At 40.7% G+C, this 26,787-nt stretch overlaps 1 protein-coding gene across 7 annotated transcripts in view; it reads right to left on the reverse strand.

Moving 5' to 3' along the window:
- Nucleotides 1-26,787, reverse strand: part of TRPM6 (transient receptor potential cation channel subfamily M member 6) — a 148,046-nt gene that overhangs the window by 67,294 nt on the left and 53,965 nt on the right. For 6 of the 7 annotated variants that reach the window (XM_062208423.1, XM_062208425.1, XM_062208419.1 and 3 more), the window contains 12 exons: nt 26,051-26,222; nt 21,566-21,734; nt 20,420-20,543; nt 17,335-17,407; nt 17,118-17,218; nt 12,576-12,710; nt 10,889-10,942; nt 9,060-9,200; nt 7,158-7,292; nt 5,367-5,650; nt 2,414-2,642; nt 2,055-2,207 (listed from right to left, as the gene is read on the reverse strand). In XM_062208423.1, coding sequence (XP_062064407.1) covers nt 2,055-2,207; nt 2,414-2,642; nt 5,367-5,650; nt 7,158-7,292; nt 9,060-9,200; nt 10,889-10,942; nt 12,576-12,710; nt 17,118-17,218; nt 17,335-17,407; nt 20,420-20,543; nt 21,566-21,734; nt 26,051-26,222 — 1,770 coding nt within the window. The remainder of the gene's footprint in view (nt 1-2,054; nt 2,208-2,413; nt 2,643-5,366; nt 5,651-7,157; nt 7,293-9,059; nt 9,201-10,888; nt 10,943-12,575; nt 12,711-17,117; nt 17,219-17,334; nt 17,408-20,419; nt 20,544-21,565; nt 21,735-26,050; nt 26,223-26,787) is intronic. The other variant, XM_062208420.1, reaches the window with a different exon arrangement.

Genomic DNA, 26,787 nt, shown 5'->3' on the forward strand with positions numbered 1-26,787 from the left:
TGCTACCAACTGAAGAAACTGCTGGGGCTGGCACTGTGGCATAGCAGGTAAAGGCGCTGCCTGCACTGCCCACATCCCATATGGGCGCCAATTCAAGTCTCAGCTGCTCCACTTCCAATCCAGCTCTCTGCAATGGCCTGGAAAAGCAGTAGAAGATGGCCCAAGTCCTTGGAACCCTGCACCTGCGTAGAAAGACTCAGAGGAAGCTCCTGGCTCCTGGCTTTGGATGGGCCCAGATCTGGCCATTGCAGCCAACTGGGAAGTGAACTAGCAGATGGAAGACCTCTCTCTCTGCCTCTCCTCACTCTGTGTAACTCTTTCAAATAAATAAATAAATAAATCTTTAAAAAAAAGAAGAAGAAACTGCTAACACATTTATATATTTGTTTATGTATAGAAAGATACAAATTTCTTCATAGGTCATATGAACAAGAAAACTGAACTTAATGTGAATAATTTAAGAAATATAAAGCCAAAAAGAATATCTCAGATATAAGCAACACATTCTATTTCTAAACAGGTTAGATCAACACCACATTTCTCTTCTCGTACTTCAAAAAGTTGTGAAATGGCCTAATCTTAGCAAATGTACCATCCAGCCAGTACAGTCACAAATGCGGGAACTTGACTAACCCAGACTGGCAAACACTAACTTCTCACACATTCTGCAGAGGCTAAAATGTACTTGCCCTCTTGGACTCTGAGAGCACCAGATGGAACTGTCAGGCTTAGAAAAGAAAGGAAGGAAGGATGGAGGGAGGGAAGGAGGAAAAGAGGAGGAAAAGAGAAAGGGAGAGAAGAAGGAAGGAGGAATACATAAATATCCCAATAAATGTGAAAGTCAAAATATTTAACAACTGATCTGGAAGATTATTAACCAATTAGAATGAATGCTCAACCAATCACAACAGAAGCCAGTCATAAAAACTAATTATAGGGGCCGGGGCTATGGTGTAGTGGGTAAACCTGCCACCTGCAGTGCAGGTAACCCATATGCACGCAGGTTCAAGTCCCGATTGCTCCACTTCCGATCTAGCTCTCTGCTATGACCTGGGAAAGCAGCAGAAGATGGCTCAAGTCCTTGGACCCTTAACACCTGTGTAGGAGACCCAGAAGAAGCTCCAGGTTTCCAGCTTCCAGCTATTGCGAACGGAAGACCTCTCTCTCTCTGCCTCTGCCTCTCTGTAACTCTGCCTTTCAAATAAATAACGAAATCTCTTATAAAAACCTAATTATAATTAATTAGTTTCTTTTACCAAATGTTTTAAAATATTATAACAAATACCTCAACAATGAGGAAGCACATCAGACAAAATGCTAGACAAGGATTCTTTGCTAAAGTATTAAGTACCAAAGATGTGAACTACACTTCATAGTAAATGGCTACTTTATAACCAACTTGAGAAATAAAAAGCAAAGAATACACGTATTCATAGCATACTGGGCATTTTGCAGTGAAGAGGGATGGCAAAAGAGGAAGCTCAAGTTATCCATGAAAGAACTAGCACGAATCTAGAATTCAAGTGAAATTACCCATAGCCCCTGGGTGTAACAAGTAAAAAGATTTGAGCAGTGGTATAGAGAACCAAAACACAAATTCTCATGTGCATCTTTATAAACACACATTCTAGGGCTATGAGGTATTCTTCTTTGCTGTATTAAATACATAAGAAGTCTATTTATCCTATTAGTCACAAAGGAAAATGAAAATTCAGGCAGCTGTCAAGGATAAATTAGTCTTTGATTTGGCCTCTGAAGTAGAAATGAAATATTTGACTTAATTATGTCTAGGAGTTAATTAGGTCTATCATACATGCTAATCTGTGCATCATATAATATGACTAACATCAGGGAGAAGAGAACTAAATTCTTGACTGAAGAGTCGAAGGCATTTCAGAACAATGCCTAAACCCAGGAGCCATGTGTCATCACTAGACTGAAACAGTGGCAACAGAAATCTTTAACAGATTTCTATATAAGTAAACTTCATGTATGTGTATATTTGTGTGCAATCAATGCCATGGAAAGCCAACTCAGTGTAAGGTTCCACTAACCGGGCAAGCATTTTCTTTGGTGGTACTAGAGTTCTGGTCACCATAATACCATGTGAACTGGAAGTCCTGGGACTGTGGAACATGTGACATCTCAGCTTTGCTCTTAAATTCCAATGTCAAAATGGTGGGTGGCAAAAGAATACTTATGATGATCTGTGAAAGAAAACAAAGCATAGTGAGTAGTAAGGGTTAAATGCACACAAGGTGCACACAATGTAATTTTATTTCAATAACAAAATTAAAAGGATTTAAGTGTTTATCAAATGTCAGACTCTCCCCCAATTCCAAAAAAACAAGACTCAAGAGCATGGACCTTCATATTAAGTTAACATTAAACTCCAGCAGGCAATTCTATTTACCTTTAACCAAGAGTTTTTCCTCATTTTCAGGCGCCCTGTCCACATGTCTGTCAGCAGCATTTGGGTACAAGAATGCGAAACGACAGGCTGCAGTCCTCCAGACACCGCCAGTTTCAAACAGGTGGAATTGCTCCAGTTCTTGAGTTCACAGGTCAACAGCTTCATGGCCATTCGCTCATTCTGCTTGAATGCCTTCTCCAGCACATCCAGGGCAAGCTGGCTAAACTGTCTGTAACGACACAGCGGTGAGTGGGGGAAACACACACACACACACACACTCACACACACAAAAGCTGGATCACTGCATAGCAATCTCAGTTTGCAGACATGATTTTAAAAAGATTGCTGCTCAGGAAAGGGAAGGTTCTCCCTTTTAAGAAGGAACAGAACTGGACGTGTTGCTGAGTAGCATTTAGAACTCAGTGCACTCCTAAGCTACTCACTGTATACTATTGACAAGTTATTTCTAGCTTGGTTTGGGACTCCCTAATTAGGCCTAATAAAGAATCTTTGGACAGAAAACATTGTGCATGACTAAATTATGCAGCCGGCATAGTGGTAAAGAGGGTCAAGCCACAGCCTGTGATGCCAGCATCCTATATGAGCACTGGTTTGAGTTCTAGCTGCTCTACTTCCAATCCAGCTCCCTACTAATGCACCTGGGAAAGTAGTGGAAGCTGGCTCAAGTGCTTGGGCCCCTGCAGCCACATAGGAGACCTGGGTGGACTTTCAGGTTTCTGGCTTCAACCTGGCCCAGCCCTGGCTGTTGCAACCATTTGAGGAGTGAACCAACAGATGGAAGGTCTCTTTGTGTCTCTCTCACTCTCTCTGAGTAACTCTGCTTTTCAAATAAATAAATAAATAAGTCTTTTAAAAATTTAAAAAAGGGTCTGTACTAGCAAAAAAGAAACAAAGAATTCCCTTTTTTCTTTGAAGATTTTACAAAATGCATAGAAGTCTTCAGTACAAAGCTAGACCAGGAGACACTCTGGAGGTTTTCAGGAGTTGTTTTCTCTCAAAAGTGGATCTTTCACGCTGTTGTTTGAAAATCAACATCATAAATAATTGTTCATTATCTCTAGGCTTCCTATCTTTCCTCACTATGATAACACTTTCTTTTTTTTTTTTTTTTAGAGATTTTATTTATTTATTTATTTTTTTATTATTTTTGACAGGCAGAGTGGACAGTGAGAAAGAGAGACAGAGAGAAAGGTCTTCCTTTTTGCCGTTGGTTCACCCTCCAATGGCCGCCGCGGTAGCGCGCTGCGGCCGGCGCACCGCGCTGTTCCGATGGCAGGAGCCAGGTGCTTCTCCTGGTCTCCCATGGGGTGCAGGGCCCAAGCACTTGGGCCATCCTCCACTGCACTCCCTGGCCACAGCAGAGAGCTGGCCTGGAAGAGGGGCAACCGGGACAGGATCGGTGCCCCGACCGGGACTAGAACCCGGTGTGCCGGCGCCGCAAGGCGGAGGATTAGCCTAGTGAGCCGCGGCGCCGGCCGATAACACTTTCTAACAAAGAATCCAAAACTCTTCTCACTTCTCTATTTTCTACCATGGCTCTCTGGCTCTTTAATACAATGCGTGCATTGTTTCTCACTCCTAAGAGACATTTAAAGTACACAATTCAGGGCTGGTGATTTGGCACAGTGGGTTAAGCCGCCACCTATGACACCAGTGTCCCACAACAGAGCACTAGTTTAAGTCCTAGCTGCTCCCCTTTGGATCCAGCTTCCTGCTAACGCATCTGGGAAAGCAACAGACAATGGCCCAGGAGCTTAAGTACCTGCCACAGATATGGGAGACCAGGAATTATTTCCTGGCTCCTGGCTTCAGCCTGGCCTAGCCCTGGCTGTTGTGGCCATTTGGGGAGTAAACCAACAGAAAGAAGATATCGCTCTCTCAAAAAAAATCCTTAAAGACCCTTTAATAGGAGAGTCCATGAAATGTGCTGTGTGATGTTTAATTTAAATCTCAGTTTGACTAGATTGTGCAATCTCTGGAAACATGGCAAAGCATTATTTTGAGTGTCTTTGAGGGCATTTCTGGAGAAGATGGGCACATGAGTACAACTGGACTACATGGAGAAGATTCACCCTCAGTGTGGCAGCACCATCCTCTCAGGGCCTGGAGAGAACAAATACAGAAAACAAATTGGTCTTCATCCTGGAAGCTGGGACACACTGTCTCTTGTCTTAGATACCAAAAATCCAAGCTGTCTGGCCTTTAGACTCCAGTACTTTTTTTTTTTTTAAGATTTATTTATTTACTTGAAATTCAGTTACACAGAGAGAGAAGAAGAGGCAGAGAGAGAGAGAGAGAGAGGTCTTCCATCCAATGGTTCACTCCCCAGATGGCCACAACAGCTGGAGCTGCGCCGATCCGAAGCCAGGAGCCAGGAGCTTCTTTTGGGTCTCCCTCATGGGTGCAGGGGCCCAAGGACTTGGGCCATCTTCTACTGCTTTCCCAGGCCATAGCAGAGAGCTGGATCAGAGTGGAGCAGCCAGGACTCGAACCGGCGTCCATATGAGATGCCGGCACTGAAGGAGGTGGCTTTACCTGCTATGCCACAGCGCCGGCCCCTAGACTCCAGTACTTAAACTAGCAGCAATCCCATCACTGGCCCGCTGGGTCCTCAGCTTCCTGGTTCCCTCAGCTTCCGTGATTCTGAGGCCTTCAGGCTTGAGCCACCTTACCATCACGCTAGGTTTTCCAGCATGAAGATGGCCCGTCATAGGACATCTCAGCTGCCATACTCATGTGAGCCAATTTCCTAATAAATCCCATCTCACATATCTCTACACATAACCTACAGGTTCTCTCTCAGGAGCCCTGATTGGTTGACATGGCAATAAGCCTACTTGTCTTACAAGTTCTAAAGTGAGGGAAATAACAAGTTATCTAGCCACTCTAAGAATTGTTGATGCTTATTAGGAAGTGCAGAGAGAACTCCTACTTTGAGTAATTTTTCAACTCTTCTGAAGTGTCATCAACCATGTTGTTCTCCTCAGCTTCACGGGCCATTGCTTGGTAGAGTATACACGCAATCACTGCCTTAACCGTGGCCTCCTCTCCATGCTGCCAGAAGAACATGGCCATCCTCTGCCTTTTCATTAGCACAGCCCAGACCAGGAGGTCATTGTATGGGTAAGTGAAGCCAGGAGATTCAGGGTCATCTGATAGAGTTTGTCCATCTTTTGACTTCTTCCTTGATTTATGCAGGACTGTAGCAGACTTTTCCTATTAGAAAATAAAATAAGGATACATTTCCAAAACTCAGATGCATGAAGTTTTACCCAATGCAATAAAGCAGGCATCTTATACATTTCCTCAAATCACTGCTAGAAGAAGAAAAAAAGAGAGAGGCAAATAACCATAGCTCTTTATAAAACAGCAAGAAAAATTTACTTTTTATGGTGATTTGTTTCTTGTATTTAATAGATCCAGAGTCCCTAACTGGAGATACTTAAAGTTATTTAGCACAACTTAAAACAATGCTTCTTTGGGATATACTCAGTAACTACATGAGAAATTTCAACTTCCAAAAAAGTGGGTTGAAATAATATATTGCATAAATAAGAATTATCTTTAAAAAAAAATACCTTTAACCTCATCTTAGCAATATTCATTACCTTCCCTATAGAAAAGTGCCACTGGTGTTGCCAATATGCATCCCAATAGACTGGTGTTATGTTTCCTTTCTCTTATTCTAATTCTACTTCTCTAGTGATGATAATAGGTAATGATGAAATAATATTCACCATCTGGTAAATTCACTTTTTACAGCTTATCTCTAGTGCCATATAACTCCCCATGTACTTCTATGTCATTTAGTGTGTCTCTATTTCAATGCTCATCATATTAGATATTTGGCATATGTACTATACATATATTAGATATTTGGTATATGTACACTGTATTATGGTTACTTATTTGAGGACGGTGAAACGATTTCTCAGTAATCATTTTATCTTCCCCTACTCACTCACCCCCTCAAATTCAACCTGCCATAATTTTTCAGCCATAATGTCTGGAAGATAATAAAGATGGAATAATTACTTTTTTTGAGATGTCAGTGAAAAATTTCAATCTGTTCTATTTTTTAGTGAAAACCAGGGTGATTTTACATAACAACTTTTCATCACAGGAGAGGTTAGCCATGGAAAGCAAACCCCTTCCAATCAACAAAGTAAATGAAAACGCTTAAGAAAAAGCATTTATCTCCAGACAAAGGTGGAGCAAGAGTGTAAAGAGTAAGAGGGAATAACAACATTGCATGTGCATGCGCCCACTCTCATTGTCATGTTATCATTGAAACATTAGGCTAAAACTAATCTAAGAAAATCTCAAAGGAGAAAAAAGAAGACGCAAAAAAGCAGGCAGAGAGCAGTGAAAGAGATGGAAGCAGGCTTCGAACTCAGAGGTCTTAAGGTAAGGGAGACAAAGATGTGGAATTAAGGTGATTGCAAACTTTCTGTCTCATCACACAGAGTGCCTACATGACTCAGATCTGAACACGACAGAGGCAGGACAAGGAAGAGAGGCTGACGTGCAAGCCCGGACGATCATTTCAGTGCTCATGTTGTGTACTGGACATTTGCTTGCTGTTGTTTGACTTGCCCATCTGTTGACAGTACTTGTAAATGGTCTCACTATTCTGACCTGCCTTCCACAACTTTAAATGAAGAAACAGTCTCTGTTTGCAGAAACACTTTTACTTCCAAGTCAAAAAACAAGAAGGTGGTACCTTCACTTTGTAGGGCTGGGCAGTTCTAATGAACTGAGAGTGCAGTGTGCTTTCTGCAGACTCATTTCTATTTCCCGAGTGGTGTCTCCGGTGAAGGGAATGCTGGGAAAGACTTTGAGGAAAGCTGTTGGCCCCCTGGCATATGTTGTTATTTTGTTTTTTTAAATTTAAAAAGAAAAGGGAAAAAGAAGATTATAGTGTTAACAACGTTTTAGTTCTAGGCAGTAATGAAAATCTAATATAATGTTGTGCCCTACACAAACATCCAAAGGTTCTCGCTGGCTTTCATTCATGATGAATAATCAGTCTCTCTGGAAAGCAATTACTCACCCAACAAGAGTCTCCTATGATCTCTTTCTTATTATGTTCTCTGTTGTTTCCTAACAGCTTAGAGAACATGCTCTCTGTTCCCTAGTATACATCTGCATGCCTCCTCCATGTGGAAATTCCATTAGAATCAATGGATGTTCTATACTTGGAACAAATTCAAAATAAGCAATAAAGATTTACAGCTCTGATAAGAAAGTTTCCATTCACAAGCAGCTCCAAAGATAAGGTTAACTAAGAGAGTTATGGAATTTCTCCAAATGTTATATAACATCTGCACTGGAATTCCAGCAGCTAGACCAGGTAACAACTAAAGCCATGGTCATCAGCATGAAGTTTCCATCAATGAGAAATAAGAACAAAAAGGAGCACATAGAAAAGGGTCTGGCATGAAAACACAGGATGGAAACTATAGGCTTTCAACTTCATTATTTATGTGAATTTGTTTTATGAATAAAAATTGGACACTAAAATAAGGAGGTATAGACATATTGATATGCAAATTATCATTATTGTAATGCAGAAATAATAATATCATTATAGCGATAATCTTAATGATTACTATTATTAATAGCTAGCTACTCTATATCCACTATGGACCAGGAATATAGATTTTTCAAGCATCACTTCACTTAATCCTTCTGACAAATTTATGAAAGAGGTATTAATATTCCCATTTTACAGATGAGGAAATTGACTACACAGAGGTTAAACTTACTATTAAGATTACACAGCTACTGATGCGCAAAATTTAATCCCATATCTCCCTGATTCCAAACCACATACTCATTGGTGCTATGACATAGTTTACTATAAAACACAATAAATCTAGTACTTCTTAACTGTTAAACAATCAGAGAAATGGAAGATCTCATACCAATAGGTCATTTTAGAAAGGGTACTATAAGAGCTTCCTAGCAAGCTCAATACTGGGCTACAGCTAGTCCCCATAAATGGCAACAGGAACCTCACAGCTATATACAAGTTGTTTAATGAAGTAGCTGGTACTTCCTAAGTGTATTCTTATGGCTTTGAAATCATAAAATCATGAAGAATATTTTCTGTGGGATTTGCATTTCTTCTTGTTTTATGTTTTTTTATTTCCCAAAGTTCAGTTGGATTTTATGTCACCAAGTTTTTATAAATAAGGTTCAAGCTTAATATTCAAGGTTTATTGGAATTCATATTTGAGTTTACAGATCTAATCCTTTTAAGCATTTGACTTCTGTATTTTCAGAAGAAAAATAAAGAACCGATCATTTCTACCACTAACAAGTATCATCACATTACTTTCATGTCAACATAGCACATATTGTTTCCTGTTTTGTATTATGGCTACTTGTTCATACACATGTTTCTTCCAGGACTTTCTAAACCTGTGATATTTATATTCATCCCAGCCCAGCATGCCAGAACTGAGCACAGAACTTTGCATACAGCACGTAAGAAAGGTCCATGAAGAGAATGTCCATTGTAGAAGCAAGCTATTGCCATCTACACTTTCCAAGCCATTCTTCTAAAACTATTATTTGTAATTACCCTTAATTTTACTAAGGCATTTTTCAATTATGCTACCTTATATGTTCTGTAGAAGTTATTGTAGAGGGCTCTGAAAGTTTTTCTAGTGTAGCTGCTGCGATATGCTCCACCAATGAGGTGTTCTATTACCAATCCAATATCAATCAATGTTATTTTATAGTTTGAGAGAAGGGTATGCTGCAACAAAAACATACAATAATTATAACTTTCAGTTCTCTTTTCCTATATTTTTGCCATGCCATCAGAACTTAAACTAATTGCACTGGCTAGACTTATTCTTTGTAATCATCTTTACCAACTGATCAATAAATATGGCCGGTCACTGATGCCACCTGCTTGTTCAGGAGGGAAACAAATCTCAGATGCAATGTTTTTTCAGTTTCACAAACATTAAATGTATGCTTAAATCTGTGTGCACCCTCCCTCTCTTTCTTTCCCTCCCCTATCATGCATATAAACACACTTGTATAAAATAAAATTAAATAGTATAAGATTGCTTTTTAACAAGAAATAATATAAATAATACAACAGAAGTGAAATCATGAAAAACTTTAAATACATGTGATCCAACATTGGGTTAACTTTTCACCTGCACTCTTTGTTGAAATGGGTATAACACTTTGCACTGAATTAACTAACACTATATGTAAAACAAGAACATGAAAGGAAGTAGAACAAATAAAAACGGGAAACAGAATGGCAGAGCCAAATGAGATAGTAAAATGCGAGGTAGTGCCAAGACAAATATTATGGCTGGTAGGAGGGTTGAGTGGCAGATTTCTAAGTACACAGGAGGTCTAATTCTAAATGAAAATTATTTCAACCCCTCAAATGTCACCTTGCTACCTCTTCATAACAGTTCAGTTCAGAACTGCCGTTCATAGCAAATGTTGAAAGGTACCCAAAGTGCTGGACAAGGTGTCTGAAATGAATGCATTATGAATAATGTTCACAAAGCTATGACCAAGAAATGAGGTCATAGGTGTACAAGCTTAAATAATTTAATTTTTCTTTTTCACATTCATAATGAACTTTTTTCAAGAAACACCGGAAACAATGTTCTCATTTGCTGCTAGCTAAAAGTGTACTGAACCTAGTTCATCACTCTTTTTCAGTTTACTATGATAGAGTTCAAGGAAATAATTTAAAGACCATATCTCAATCAGCATAAATCAATGCAAGCTAATTTACATCTGCATGGACACTTTTGCTTACTACTAATTTGTAAACCAAATGTCTTCCTTTCATTCTGGCTCTCCTACCAACTCAACATGATAAAAAAAGCACACATTCTTTTCAACAAGATATTAGACTTCAGAAAAATGAGAAAACTTTTAAAATATTTTTGGATGGATTTTAACCTTTGTTACAGATAGAAAACATGCCAAATTTTCTTGGGATGCAGTCTGACTCTAAAACAAGGCTTAGGCTCACAAAAAAGTAATGGCATATCTGAGCTATAACTCATATTCAAAACTGTAACAAAAACAGTGGAAATCACATTAGTATTCCAATAAAGAGAGATGCAAAATTCTTAAATATCATTGATATTATTATTATCATCAATGGTTCCAATGTTGTATCACATGAAACTAAATTTCTGTTTGGAAGTGTTTTATGTCTCTGACTCACAATTTTTTACCAGCCAGCGTTGCTTACTTGGTGGATCAGATCTTTAAAAATATAAAGTAAATTAAGAGGGGAATTTTGTTATGAAATTGGTCAGAACTGCAGGTAAAGAGGGTAACAGACTATTTCACTGGAAAATCCAAATCCACATTGTAGGAAACAAAATCTAGTGACTCCTCTACCACAAAGCTAAGGCAATTTACAATGGTATTTTCACATCTTTGTAATTAGGTTACCTGTTTTACATCTTGGACAAGATGATGCAGGAGCATATTGGTAGGTCCCTGTTTCTGTGATAAAAAACAAAAGTAACAATTATTCTCTTTATGCTGGAGGGAAACCTTATTTCAGAATGCATAAGTAACCCAGGATATCAAAAATTTTGTTCAAAATCTTTAATAATGAAGCTTAAGCCAATTAATTCTAAGGAAGATGTTTGCTAAAAGAAGCTGTAATTAGATGAACTACTTTCAAAGGAAGATACATATAGATGAGGACTTGACATAGCAAGAGGTAGGAATAAATCTTAAGGAATTCTTAACTATCCCTTATCATGTAAAAATAGCCACCTGCGTGCAACAACAGAACCCATGTGGGCACCAGTTCAAGATCTGGCTGCTCCACCTCCCATCCGCTTTCCTGCTAATACACCTGGGAAGACAGCAGATGGTGGCACAAGTTCTTGGGTCCCAGCACACACATGGGAGACTCAGATGAAGCTCCAGTCTTCTGGCTTCACCCTGGCCGTTAAGGCCATTTGGGGAGTGAACCAGAAGATGGAAGGTTTCTCTCTGTCTTTCCTTCTCTCTCTCTGTAACTGCCTTTCAAATAAATAAAATAAACCCTTAAAAATATATTACCCACAAATACAACCCATCATTAATAATTTATTGAAACTTTACTATGTTCAGTCTGGCTTCGAAGGAATTCAGTGAGTGTTAACAAGAATTGAAGAGTGGATACCCTAAAAATACTCAAAAAAGAGCTGTAAATAATTTGTACTCTAGTAACAGACCACTGTGCCGTAGCTGGAGTAATCAGAAAGACAGGACTTAAATCAGCTTTTGAAGAAAGACAAAGTTCAAAGGACAAGGGAAGCTATTTCAATAAGGATGTGTGGCTTGCACAATTGGTGTTTTCACAGTGAGAAAAGCAGTGTAGTTTCAACAAGGAATTTACATAGCAAGCTTGCAGGAACAGCATTTCAACAGTGACTTTAGGTTGAGATACTTCCAACAATTCAATCAAAAGCAATTTGTACTTAGTAACATCTGTGTCTTACTGGGATAAAATGAAGTGCTAAGAATGTTACTCCTTTCACTGAAAAGTTTGTCTCTGTAAACTATGTTTGTATATGAACAAGGAAACAGGTAAATTTTAAGGAAATTAATAAATACATCTGAAGAGTAGACATTTAGTCTAGTGGTTTAAGAAGCCTGCTTCTGGTCGGCGCCGCAGCTCAATAGGCTAATCCTCTGCCTGCGGCGCCGGCACTCCGGGTTCTAGTCGCAGTCGGGGCGCTGAATTCTGTCCCGGTTGCCCCTCTTCCAGGTCAGCTCTCTGCTATGGCCTGGGAGTGCAGTGGAGGATGGCCCAAGTCCTTGGGCCCTGCACCCGCATGGGAGACCAGGAGAAGCACCTGGCTCCTGGCTTCGGATCAGAGTAATTGGGTTCCTATCATCTTTGTGAAGAAAACTGGATTGCATTCCTGGCTTCTGGCTTTGGCCCCTGACCAGCCCCATAGATTGCAAGCATTTTGGAGCGAACCATTCGATAAGAGCTATCTCCATATATTTGTCTGTCTGTCCGTCCATCTGTTGGTCTGTCTTTCTTTTTCTCTCTGCCTCTCAAACAAATATTAAATTAAAATTTTCAAATAAATAAATCTTAAGGGAGGTGATTGATGAATTGTTCCATACTCACTGTATTATAGAGCTCTTCCAGTCGGGGGATGGTAAGAAATCGATGGAGGTTCACTCCATATTCTATTAAGAGTTTCACAAAATCTACCCGATCCATCACTAAAGCATCTAACATTGCTTGTTCCAGTGCACCAGACTTCAGAAGCCAAAAACAAACAAAGCAAATAAAGGCAATTAACAAAGTAGAAAAAAACTAAAGAATTACATGTTTCAACTCAAAACTACACATATACAATAATTATAAAATGTGACATTAGTAAGAAATGTGCAGGATCTAACTGTAGATATTTTGAATAAATCAAGCAATGGTCTCAGATGGGAAAATGATGGTTGCAAACATCTTGAAGCTTCTCAAATTCAAGTACAGGCTAAATGTAAACCTCAAGGTTTCTTTCCTTTTTTTTTTTTTTTTTCACTTGTCATGTTTCCAATTAAACTTCTAGATATAAATGGCAAGTTGAACATATTCATCTAATTTTGATCCCACCTAAAATTGCATCAAAACTATAGTAGCAGTGCCAGCACTGTGGTCAAGCTGCAGCCTGCAATGCCAATATCCCATGTTGAAGTGCTGGTTCAAGTCCTGACAGCTGTGTTTCAAATCCAGCTCCCTGTTGATGCACCTGGGAAAGCAGAAGAGGCTGGCCCAAGTTCTTAGGCCTTTGTCAACCATATGGGAGACCCTGATGGAGTTACAGGCTCCTGGCTTTGACCTGGTCCAGCCCTGGCCATTGCAGCTACTTGGAGGGTGAACCAGCAGATGGAAGATCTCTCTCTCTCTCTCTCTGTCTCTCCCTGCCCCCATCTCTGTCACTTTGCCTTAAAAATAAATAAAATATATCTTTAAAACAACAAGAAAAACTACAGTAAGAGAATTTTAAGCAATACATCTATAAGGACATAGAAGATAAGAGCAGATATTAAGAGTACAACATTTTGGAAGCTGGGAAGCAGTTGGTCAAGTGGTAATTAACTTATCAGAAAGCCAAAGAGCTTAAGTGGAAAATGATATGAGCAAAATGGATCTATGCCTCAGAATTCCAGCAACACCAAAATGAAATAAATGTTGAAACCCTGATACTGGGACTTTCCCAGTCATCTCCATTTCACTCTCTGTAACACTAGCACCAAGGCTTGCACCTTCCGGGCAGGTGAAAGTCACCACTATAAATATGTTGACATCCCGTCCCCCTCCCTACTCCAACAAATGGCAGTCAGATCACCCTATAATCTATGGCAAGCTCAAATACAGGCTCAGAATCTCTAATGAGCTTTCTATCCCCCACCCTTAAAACAAAAAGACCAAAACAAACAGATAAATATAATAATGATGATTAGGAGGAACCAGATACTGTATGAAGAGAAAAACTTCAGAGAACCATCATTAATATCTAAGAAAGCCAAAAGAGGACAATGTATATTGGATGCTATTGAAAAAAAAGTGTGAGAGGGTACAACCATAGAAAAATTGCTCTTAGAAATTAATAGGTTAACAGTATGCTACCAAAAATTTTCATAGAAGGTTTGAAAATTAAAGTTGAAGCAATGTATCAAAGAAAAGATATGGAAAGTAAGAGGGGAAAGATAAAAAAAATAAGAGGAGCAGCCCACAAAGTCCAACATTCAAATAATAAGAATCAAGAAAACAAAGGGGGAGTATGGAATGGAATGGCAACGTGACTGCCAATTTTCAATCATGTGCCCAAAATGATGGATATACAGACTCACAATAATATACCTCATTGTGAAATCTCAGAACAGCGGCAAAAACAGATTTTTTTTTTAACTTCTGAGAGGCATAGGAGAGATGGGAACAAAAAATCTGAAAACAGAAAGAATTTTACTTCCCAAAAATAATGTTGAATCCTAGAAGCTAGATACTCAAAATTCTAAATAATTACTTCCAGTTGTAAATTAAAATACACCCAATACATTAAGTCTTCAAAGTATTTATCTGCTATACTTCCTTTCTTAAGAAGTTACCAAAAAGGGCCAGCATTGTGGCACAGTGGGTTAAGTTTCTGCTTCAGATGCCAGCATCCCATATCCAAGGGCCAATTCAAGTCCCACCTGTTCCACTTCCAGTCCAGCTCCCTGCTAATGCACCTGCAAAAGCAGCAGAAGATGGACCAAGTATTTGGGCCTCTGCCACCCATGTGAAAGACCCAGATGGAGTTCCAGGCTCCTGGCTTCAGCATGCCCCAGCCACGGCCATTGAGGTCATTTGGAAAGTAAACCAGTGAATGGAAGATCTCTCTCTCTCTCTCTCTACCATTCAAATAAATAAAACAAATTTTTATTTAAAAAGAAGTTACCAAAGGATGTGTGACAGCAAAATAAAGTAGTAAACCAGGAAAGAAGACCTAGGATACAAAAAACAGGCATCTTATCCCAGGAGGAGCTAAAGGAGATCCCCAGTGATGAAGGGAGGCCCCGGGATGACAGCTGAGCACCAAGAATAGAAGGCAACTAGTTCATCCGCAATGATGCGGCCCCCAAAACAGAAATGTGGAGAGGTTTGTAAAACTGACAAATCAAGGGCAGGCATTTGGCCTGGCAGTTGAAACACTCGGTGGGACGTCTACGTCACATATCAGAGTACCAGAGTTTCTTTTTTTTTTTTTTTTTTGACAGGCAGAGTGGACAGTGAGAGAGAGAGACAGAGAGAAAGGTCTTCCTTTTGCCGTTGGTTCACCCTCCAATGGCTGCCGCGGTAGGCGCGCTGCGGCCGGCGCACCGCGCTGATCCGATGGCAGGAGCCAGGTGCTTCTCCTGGTCTCCCATGGGGTGCAGGGCCCAAGCACTTGGGCCATCCTCCACTGCACTCCCTGGCCACAGCAGAGAGCTGGCCTGGAAGAGGGGCAACCGGGACAGAATCCGGAGCCCCGACCGGGACTAGAACCTGGTGTGCCGGCGCCGCTAGGCGGAGGATTAGCCTATTGAGCCGCAGCGCCGGCCTGAGTACCAGAGTTTGATATCCTAACTCCTAACTCCAGCTTCTAGCTAACACACGTCCGGAGAGGCAACAGTGATAGATCAAGTAGTTTGGCCTATGTCTCCCACATGAGACACCTGGATTGAGTTTATTGCTCCTAGTTTAAGCCCTGGCCCAGCCCTGGCCTAGCCCTGGCTGCTGCTGTGTTTGCTCGCTTGCTCGCTCGCTCGCTCGCTCTCTCCTCTCTCTCCCTCTCTGTCTCTTTTGGTGTCTCACTCTCTGCCTCTCAAATTAATTAATAATTTTAAATAAAAAATTAAGTTGATGGATCATGATATATGCCATTATTTAGATTTATAAATGTCAGAACAGTCACAAAATGTCAAAAGTGGGATGAGCATTTAGCCTAGCTGTTAAGACACCCACATTCCATATTAGAGTACCTGAATTTGAATCCCAAGTTTGACTCCTGACCTCAGCTTCCTGCTAACGCAGACCATAGGTGGCAGCAGTGATACTTCAATTAATTGGGTTCCTGATACCCATGTATGTTAGTAAAATGGTGCTGTCTTATCTGTGGCATCATCTTAAGCCCTGGGCACCATCTTAGGCTCTGGCCCCATTAACATCTTGCTCAGTAAGCTTAGGTCCTAAGCCCAGCCTGGCTTGCCAGAAGACAGGTGACCAGATGGCCCCGTCAGCTCCACCCCTACCCTAATGGGATTCGCTGCTCCTACTTCACTCCCCCTGCAAGACTATAACAGGATCTGCTTCCCACACAGGTGCTCTCTCTACTGTCGAGACCCCTCTCCCTTTTCGCTCTCTCTCGCCCTCTCCCTCCAGCCTGTCAGGTTTAACTCCATTGTTTGGTGTGTTTTGTGGTGGCCTTCCAATGTGGGAGACCTGGATTGAGTTCCACTTTCAGTCCTGGCCCAGCCTTAGTTATTATGGGCATGTGGACAGAGAACTAATAGACAGATGGGATCTCTCTCGTTCTCTGCCTTTAAAAGAAGTAAGTTTTTTTTAAAAAACTTTAAAAAAATTTCAAAAGTACTAACTTCTTATGATTACCAGGGTAGGAGGGAACTACCATGTCTTTTGGTAGTCTTTTAATATCATTTGATACTTTAAAGAGTGTACATACATTAGTTTGAAACAAAAATAATATACCTATGATTTAGTCACAACTGTAATTTTTAAAAATGAAATATTAATAATATTTAATTAATAGTCATTATGAACATTATAGGTAATTTTTTCTATTTTTATTAATTTCTACTGTGAGCACTGATTTTAATGCAAAAAAGATAAATTTTAAGATTTCAGTAACAATGTAACAGTTGAGAATCAATTCCATTTAAAAAATAAATTAAAAATAAATTCTTCCATTCCATCTATCTTTCTCTCAGCTTCGTTTTCCAGTTTCAATTAGGCTGCAAGCCAAAGAAAAAATGTTTAGAGGGAGACAAAGTATGTATGTGTCCAGTGAGAGAGATGCTAGCCTCACATCCAACCCAAAACAATCTATCTCTCTTCCAGTTTTCTGTTCTTCTCCCAATCAAATCAACATACAAAAATTTTTTTCCAAGTAACTTCATGTTATTATACCTTCCAATGTTGTCCATAAATTAGGATATGTTTCTTGGCAATGTCTGTTCTGTCCCAAGCCATTGCCAGATTTAATTGTTCTGATGCTGATAAATTTGTTCCTAGGGTAAAAGAAAAGAAAAATCATGTATCCTATTCAAAATATACACAAAAAGCACAAAGTACCTCTGAATGTGACAAGGAAGTGAGGAACAATCACAATTGTGCAAATACTCACTCTTCAGCAAAGCTGTTAGGATTGCTAAGTCAAGATCCTGCTGTTCTTCAGAATCAGCATCAAATATGGTAATCTATAAGAGTTAAAAAACAGAGAGCATCGATTTGGGGAACTATCCAAAAAATGCTTTGAAAGAATTCTCACATAATTCACATAATGAACTGAGAAAATATTTTTTCATTAATGTCAAACAACAGTTTTAATTTTTTGTTGTTACTTACAGAAAACTTTTTAAATAAGGTAATGAAGAATTGTGAGCACAATTAAAAACTTTTAATTCCATATATACAAAGGAAAACATTCATGAAAAAATATTATTAATGTACTATTCATATGTGGTAATAAAAAGAACCTCGGCCAGCGCCGAGGCTCACTAGGCTAATCCTCCGCCTGCGGCGCCAGCACACCAGGTTCTAGTCCTGGTTGGGGCGCCGGTCCTGTCCCGGTTGCTCCTCATCCGGTCCAGCTCTCTGCTGTGGCCCGGGAGGGCAGTGGAGGATGGCCCAAGTGCGTGGGCCCTGCACCTGCATGGGAGACCAGGAGGAAGCACCTGGCTCCTGGCTTCGGATCAGCACAGCGCCGGCCATAGCGGCCATTTAGGGGGTGAACCAACGGAAGGAGGACCTTTCTCTCTGTCTCTCTCTCTCTCACTGTCTAACTCTGCCTGTCAAAAAATAAAATAAAATAAAATAAAAAGAACCTCAATGTTAATTCTTAATGTAAATAGAATCATTCCTCTTTCAGAAGAGATTCCACAGGAAAGCCTTAGAAGCTTTTGCTTTTAAATGAGAAATGAATCCTAGAGGATGAATGATGTCATTACAATGGACCCAATGCACAAGTACAATGGAGACCACACAGGGTATTCACAATGTCAAAGTCTTCAATGCATCCTTGCATGTGATTGACTTTAAAAAAAAATAAGCACTTTATTATTTGTAGTTATGAGTCACTGCTATTAATGAATGTATTTCAACCTTCCAAATGAAAATATATTTCACACAGTGGAGGAAGCTACCTTAACTGAAAACAGCTAAGACTAGCAAGTTTCTAGTCCCAGGTATGCCACTAACTAGGCAGCCTTGGGTAAATATCTTAATGCCACTGATTCTCAGGTTCTTCACCCACAAAAAGAGAGGAATGCACTGAATAACCTCAACTATTGAAGAAAAATACAAAAACTGTGATTCTACAATTTCACTCTGGTTACCTTCACCTAATTCCCCCTCTATGCGCATAAATAAAATCAACCTCAATTGCACAGGATCTGATAAAACAATTCCTGTAACATGCAAGCAGCTGACTTCTCCACCACTCTTAACCATTACACTGTTCACTAATTATTCTATTTGAAGACAAGAAAACACAAGGGCCATCTCTTTAACACGTTCTTTTCTTAACTTCCTTATTATTACTGGAAATACGAACGAAGGTGGACTAAGAATAAGATTTCACCTCGGCCGGTGCCGTGGCTTAACAGGCTAATCCTCCACCTTGCGGCGCTGGCACACCGGGTTCTAGTCCTGGTTGGGGCGCCGGATTCTATCCTGGTTGCCCCTCTTCCAGGCCAGCTCTCTGCTATGGCCCAGGAAGGCAGTGGAGGATGGCCCAAGTGCTTGGGCCCTGCACCTACATGGGAGACCAGGAGAAGCACCTGGCTCCTGGCTTCGGATCGGCGAGAAGTGCCGGCTGCAGCGGCCATTGGAGGGTGAACCAATGGCAAAAAGGAAGACCTTTCTCTCTGTCTCTCTCTCTCACTATCCACTCTGCCTGTCAAAAAAAAAAAAAAAAAAAGATTTCACCTCTGAGCTCAAGTTTCAGGTCTGTTACTTCCTAACTGCATGATTCTGTGCAAAACACTTTAAATTCTCTAAACTTCAGCTGCATCTCCTCTGAAATAGAAAGAAACACCCACTGCTGTATTGAACTCACTCACAGGGTTGTTTTGGGTGAAATAACATTTGAAAGCACATTGCTAATGGTAAACTTGGTTGTTATTCTATCAACTAAAATTCTACAAGTTTTCACTCATTTTTGTCACTCCTTCTCCACATTGAACTGATTTAATTTTTGTTGTTGTTCATTACCAACATTCTTGTATTATTTGGGTCAGCTTTCAAATCCTAGAATCCCTTTGAGCCATGACAAATACATATATTTACTGTAATTTCCAAATTCATATCATCCAAATCACTGATAAAAATACTGATCATATTCCAGCTCCCTGCTAATATGCCTTGAAAAGCAGCAAAAAAAATTTTTTAAAGATTTATTTATTTATTTGAAAGTCAGAGTTACAGAGAGGCAGAGGCAGAGAGAGGTCTTCCATCCTCTGGTTCACTCTCCTGATGGCCGCAATGGCCAAAGCTGCATCGATCAAAAGCCAGGAGCCAGGAGCTTCTTCTGGGTCTACCACGTAGGTGCAGGGGCCCAAGGACTTTGGCCATCTTCTACTGCTTTCCCAGACCATAGCAGACAGCTGAATCAGAAGTGGAACAGCTGGAGCTCGAACTAGTGCCCATATGGAATGCCAACACTGCAGGCGGCAGCTATATCCTCTACGCCACAGCGCTCACCCAGCAGCAAAAATTGGTTCAAGTGCTTGGCCCCTGCACCCACACAGGAGAGCAGATGGGGTTTTTGTCTCCTGGTTTTGGCCTGGCCAACCCTTGCCATTGTAGCCATCTAGGATGTGAACCAGTGGTTGGAAGATCTCTCTCTCTCTCTCTAACTGCCTTTCTAGTAAATAAATACATCTTTATAAATAAAGCTGCTCATATTACCCTAAAATACTAAGAACTTTTCCTGAGTCAACATTATGGTCAAATTCCATAGTTTGTGGGTATTCTTTTCTGTCCAAGAATTTATTTTCACATTTCCCATTGCCTGATACATTCACAATTTTAGAACGCTGTGAAGCACTCATCCAAAGTCAGCTGACTTTATGGAGTTCACTGATGAAGGAAGTATTCCCTTACTCTCTGCAGGTATTTATATGCAATTTTCACTAAAGTTGAATTACAATTATTACAATTTTTGGAAATTTGCACTTTTAGGTCAGTTTGAAACATCAACTCATACTCACAGAATCCCTGTGCACCATACATTGCATTAGAATTTGAAAAAGGTGCTGGGACTGTTTAAGACTAAAGTTGAAAGTGCTCTGAATCATGCAAATGATCTCCTCTTTCACCTGAGGACGAAGTATCCTGAAAGAAAAATAAATGGCCATGACTTGCCATGACCCAGAAAAGGGAACAATCCAGCAACATCAATACAAGCAGACCCAACCGCTGCACCTGAGAAGGTGTATATGGACAGTTCTGCCAGGAAAGCAGGTGAGTGGGGGGCAAATGGAAGCAGGGCCCCCAGGAAAAGGCAGAATTTAAAAGTGAGAATGGATTGGTCTGAAAAGAATACACTCTTAGGCAGAGTTCTTGAATTGATAGATTTACAAAGAGCTGTGAATCTCCAGAAATTGTAACCATCATATTCTCAAAAAGATCTGGAACTCCAAAAGGCTTAAGAACTTCTTATCCTGGGTGACTTTAGGAAAAGAAAACTCTGAAAGGACTAGGAGGGGCAGAAAGTAGAATTAGAGGGCTGACTGGAGGAAGAAGTAGTAAAGAGATCCCAGAGAGCTGACAGAATTTAGGCAGTGAAGAAACATTAGTAGAGTCAACACTTGGATTTTTAGGCATTGAACTTATTTATACAGTACAAATACCATGCTTTTGACACTGGAATACTCGCACCGAATATAGGGATGGACTCAGAAACACTGTCTTCATATTTGAGAGAGGGGAGAATTGAGGCCTGCAAGAAGAACTCCCTATGCTACAGAAGTGCCAGGACATCAATCCCGCTGGTTCCTGCCATTGTTAGGACTGCTGAGTGAATCTGAAGGGGATCTAGAGCTAGTACTGGTCGGCCCTCACACCGGGGTTCTTTCAGCAGTAATGGCCAGATGCAGGAGTGTCTCCTCCCTCTTCCCTGGAAATGCCTCCTCCCAAGGCTCAGTTAAGGCTCAAGTTTCTTCAGCTGAGAAAATAGCAAATCTCATCATTGGAGGGCATTTTGGTGCTGATTAAGAAATACAGTCACCAAAAAATGAATCCCAGTCTCAACTTCTATCCTCAGGGGATACCTAACACACATAAATGCACAGCCTAAGGAACCAAAATGCGGAAATAGTCACTCTAGTTTCAAACATGAAGAGTCAACAACTCACCCTTGGTCTCCTAAGTGTTTGTAGGTGAAGGCCAGGAGATCAGCAGCTCTGCCAGTGCCTTCATACACCACCACTGGATCTTTGTCTTTGACAGTCTCCCACACGGAGAGGATGACATTGGGGCCTCCTTCCACCACGAGCCCCACCACAGGCACGCCTTGTCTTGAGCCTATTTCAGATAACAGACAATGTGAAACTGTTACAAAGGATCTGGAAGCATATATATAAAAGTATTAACAGTGGAAGGGGGAGGGGAGTTTGGGGAAATGTAGAAAAGGAACTTTGCTTGATTCCACAGATTTTTTATTTGATTTAAGTTTCACCACACACATACTGCTTTTCAATCACTTTTTTTGTCATTTATTTTTCAAAAGAAGAAAAACTGGCCAGCAGTACCATGCTGACTCCTTAGTAAGCGAGGACTTTACCCCAGGTCCCAGTCTTGCAGGGCCCTACTCTGCCACAGCAGACAGCCAGATAGCCACTTTGATATCTAGATACAAATTTTTGTTAACACATATCTTCACTACTTGCACTAGCCTCTATCTTTTCTATTACCCAAGCTGGCTTAAATCAAGGCTAAGCCAGAAGCTTGGGCTTCAAAAAAAATGTAGCATAAACATGATGGGGACATCTTCAAGCATCTGCCAAGTAAAAACGGAGCTAAGACTTTCAGTAATTGAGAAAAGTAAAAGTACTTTGGAACATCCGAACATATTGGAAAGTAAACAGAACAATCATTAAGCACTGCCAATCCAATAAACTTTTATTGGTTATGATTTCTATAAACAAAGTGGGATGGGCAACTCCAAAGACTTTTACATCTCAGCTTAGTCCATTTACCACTGTTTTAATGTTTTATTATGACTATCTGACTTTATTAAAGTAAGGAAGATAAGGAATACCAAAAAAAGGTACCAAGTGAAAAAAGTCACAGAATGCTATGCACATTATATCCTTTTTATAGTTTCAAAGCCATATATATGGGTATATATTCTATATGTACTCATAAGTATGTACCTACCTATATATATAGTATATTATATAAATGTCCAGAAAACTCTGGAAGCATATATATAAAAGTATTAACAGTGGAGGGGGGAGGGGAGTTTGGGGAAATGTAGAAAAGGAACTTTGCTTGATTCCACAGATTTTTTTATTTAAGTTTCACCACACACATACTGCTTTTCAATCACTTTTTTTGTCATTTATTTTTCAAAAGAAGAAAAACTTGCCAGCAGTACCATGCTGACTCCTTAGTAAGCGAGGACTTTACCCCAGGTCCCAGTGTTGCAGGGCCCTACTCTGCCACGGCTCTGGCCCTGCCTCTTTCCTCACAGTGAGGAGTCTGTAAAGCCAAGGTTCAAGGGAAACCTATGCCCCTCCCATACGAGTACCCACGACCTCAAAAAGCCTGCTGACAGGGGATGCTGGAGCCTCTGCCCAAGGTATATCCTGCCCAAAGACAAAATTGCCAACTACAGGCAGCTTGATGGGTCAGAAGTGGACAGAGCCTGGACATCCAGGCTGGTGCATCTGACAGACTACATCTGTATGAGGCCCCTCTGACAACATGGGATTGAGCTAAGGCTAGAAAGGAAAGCAGAGCACTGGCTGCAAGCTGGGGTCAAGGTGCTGGCTCTGTCTCACTGGCCCATTCCGGCTCAGTATTTCCAAAATTCCAAACACTAAACTCAAATCCAGCCCTCCAGCTATATGTGTCAAGATAACTAACTCAACTTTTCAAACTTAAAATTTTGAAATATTTAAACATACAGCACATGGGTTTCCATCGTATCCTTGTCCCAGACTCTACAAAAAACAAATCAATAAGGTGATTTGGTGGGAGTGGGAATGAGAATTCAATTTCTATTAAGTTCACTTTTTTCTTTAATCAGTAACTTTAATCAATAACTAGTTTCCATAAAATAAATATATTTGATTGTTTTCTGTAAGAAAAAAAGTTACTTAAGTTACCAATAAAATTTGTTTTAAAAAAATGAAAGAAGTAAAGTTCTTGCTGAGAAATCTTACTAAAAAGTTGCCTCTACTCCTGATTTCCAGAGTTAGGCAGAAATACAATATTACATCTCCAATTAAAAGTTCCTAGGGGGCAGGTGTTGGAGAGCAGCAGGTTAAAAAGCAATTTACAAAGCCATCACCCCATACTGGAGTGCCAATTTGAGTCTCAGCTATTCAACTTCTGATGAAACTCCTTGCCTTAGAAGGTAATGGAAGGTGGCTCTCATGGGTGATTAAATTGGAGTTCCTGGCTCCTGGCTTCAGCCTGGCTCAAGACCTGGCAATTGTAGCCATTTATGAAGTGAATCAGTACACGCAAGATCTGTCTCTCTGTGTCTCTCCCTCTCTCTCTGTTGCTCCATCTTTCAAATAAGTAAATCTGAAAGAAACAGTTCCTAGGATAGCCATCCTAGGAAAGGGCATTGAGACTAGGAAGAGACTAGGTTTATGAAGATAGAGGCATTGGAGCCTGTGCTTCCTACCTTAAAACTGTGTCCTCAGAAGCTCACACAACAGGAGCTGGCATTGGCCCCCTTTAAGACAGCTAGGGATTCCTACAGCAACTGTAGAAAGCGAATCTTCCGTTTTTTTGAAAACACCCTCTGCCAACATTAAGGTTTTGCCAAGGACTCTAAGAAGCCAGTTAACAACAAATTCAAGTATTTTCATCACATCAAAGTAAAACCTTTTTTGACCATGCCAGTAACAAATACAAATATGGTAGAAAATCTCCTTCATGAACCTGCTAGGTATAAATACTAGCCTTAATACACAAAAATCTTAGGGTTTTCAGGGACTTTTTCCTTTGATCTTTTCTTTCATGTTTGTGTATGTGTGTGTGTAGGTGGTTTATTATTTTTCCTGTTTTCCTATGGGTTTTCTTAGAATAATAAATGTAACAAATCCATTGGACTTGACTCCACATTCTTTCTCCACAGTCAGCAAAACTGTAGATAAATTGTAAGTTTCAAGGTCTTTGAAAGTAGAAATGTTACCTGCTGCTATACGCAAGTTCAGAATTACTTACATTCAACAAAACTGGGAAATCAGCAGGGAACAACAAAGACAAAGACTTTGCTCTCTTGGGGCATACTTTAGAGTGCTGCACAGAACTCAAGCAATGTAGGTGATAAGCACAAGTCAACAGAAGCAACAAACCTCCTCTACCAGGCCTTTCCTGCAAGAGTCCTTCTTCAGCGCCACTCTAACTTCTTCCCTCTGCTCTGCTCCTCTCCTCTCCCTATTCCTCTCATCCCTGTAGAGGACACTTACCGGATCCTCCCTCCCCTTCAGTCAGCCTCAGCAACAATTCCCACAGTCCTTTCCTCTCCTCACCCTACTCTTCAACCATAAGATGACCACTGTACTAAAAGAGGAAAAAAAGGAAAGAAACAAATGGATATTTATTAACAATCTACCGTGCACCCAACACTATTCTAGACACACCCAGTGTGCTTTTTTCCTCAATTTTCAAAAGAAAAAACAAAGACAATTCCTTCCGTATTTATAAAAAGAAGACAGCTTGACAGATACTAACAGCATTGCCCAAGACGACAGACAGTAAAGGGTAGAGCTTTGACCTCTCTAACCTCAGGACATTCCACTGCCTCTGGGGATCAAGGTCAGAAAATAAAAGGACTAGAGGCACTTTCCCAACAATCCATAAAGGTTGAAGAGAGGGTAAGTCCTCCAGGGCATTCGCACTCCCCCACCCCCCACCCTCCCGCCACCTCTGCCTTAAAGGATGGGAGAATTTTGTGGGAGATTTAATTCAACACAACAGTCAAGGATCCACCTTGTGCTGTCTAGGAGGAAAAGTATTGTTTCTCCAGGTAGCACCCAGCCCTCCCCCTCTGTGGGAAGGAGTCACACCTCCCTGTGCAAAGACCCCCAGTGATTGTGGCCCTCCCCTCTCCTCCCCCTCCACAGACATGAACAAAATTGTAGGCTTGAAGCTCCGTGCATGCATGATACGACCCTGATGCTTTCCAAGGCCCTAACCTCTAAAAGTCATGTCTGGTTTTAACCATTAGCCTATCTGGCCACCACATGCCTATATATGAAATATCATCTTCCCCAGCCTTCGAAGCTCAGAGCCCATTCTCTCCCGATTCTCTCTCTTCGGCCACTCCCATCCTCACACACAAGTCTTCCCCTCCTCTCTCCCTCCAGGAAGCCAACCCGACAGACTCTTCGCTAAAGTCCCCATCCTTCCATAAAACCTGCCCTGACTATACTGTCCCCCAAATGTTTCTTCCTCTCTCCCACTGTCACCACATTTTGCATGATCTTGTGTCCTGCTTTCTTCCAGCCATGGGTTCACACATGTAAACCGAATCTCTGGGAACTCCAAGGTTCTGGCTAAATTGACCTCTTTATTCTATACAGATGACAATGGAGCACATTGCTCATCAGTAGGCCCCAGTCAGACCTGCTGGCTGTGAGTAACTCTAGGGTACTCACAGCTGTGTATCTTCTGCAGTGAGAGGTATTTTTCCAGGTTCCTCCGGAGTTTCATTTCATTGCCATACTTGCCCACGGTACCATCGTCAGCCAGGATGAAGTGTGAGTGCATGCTGTTGAGGGTGGTGAGCTTACTAAGGGGGTTCCCCAGAGTCTGGTACAGGCACACCACCTAGGACAGAAGGAATAAGAGACGGTCAGCACTCTAATCCCTTCCCCAGGCTCAACTGCTCCAAAGCCCTGTTCTATGCACCAATAGAGCTCCTGTCAATTGAGGTTAGAAAGAACTACCTGCTATTTAGAGCAGTTCTTCTCAAACTATCTGTGTAAAAGGACTGTTTTTTAATTTCCCATTTTTTAGGGACTAACATGTGATCCTACTCTGCACAACTGGGATGTAGCTCATGATACATGGGACTTGCAACACAAGTTCAACAACATGGTCAGAAAGCCCACTGACCATGCCACATGGTCACATTACAACAATGATTCTAAATATTTATTTTCCATTTCTGAACTTATTCTGCTTAAACCTATTAATAAACAGTACAAAGACTGCTACCAGTACATAGATCACATCATTAACAAATATTGTGTTTTATTATATATATTCTGGAAAAATACTTTGATTCTGAACTGTCCAAATAATCCAAAAAAAAAAAAAATGAAGAATAGCAGCTAACCAGCAAAACTGCATTTCATTCAATATAAAACATCAGTATAAATCATCAAGATCT

Source organism: Lepus europaeus, chromosome 12 (genome assembly GCF_033115175.1).
Source record: "Lepus europaeus isolate LE1 chromosome 12, mLepTim1.pri, whole genome shotgun sequence".
NCBI lineage: Eukaryota > Metazoa > Chordata > Mammalia > Lagomorpha > Leporidae > Lepus > Lepus europaeus.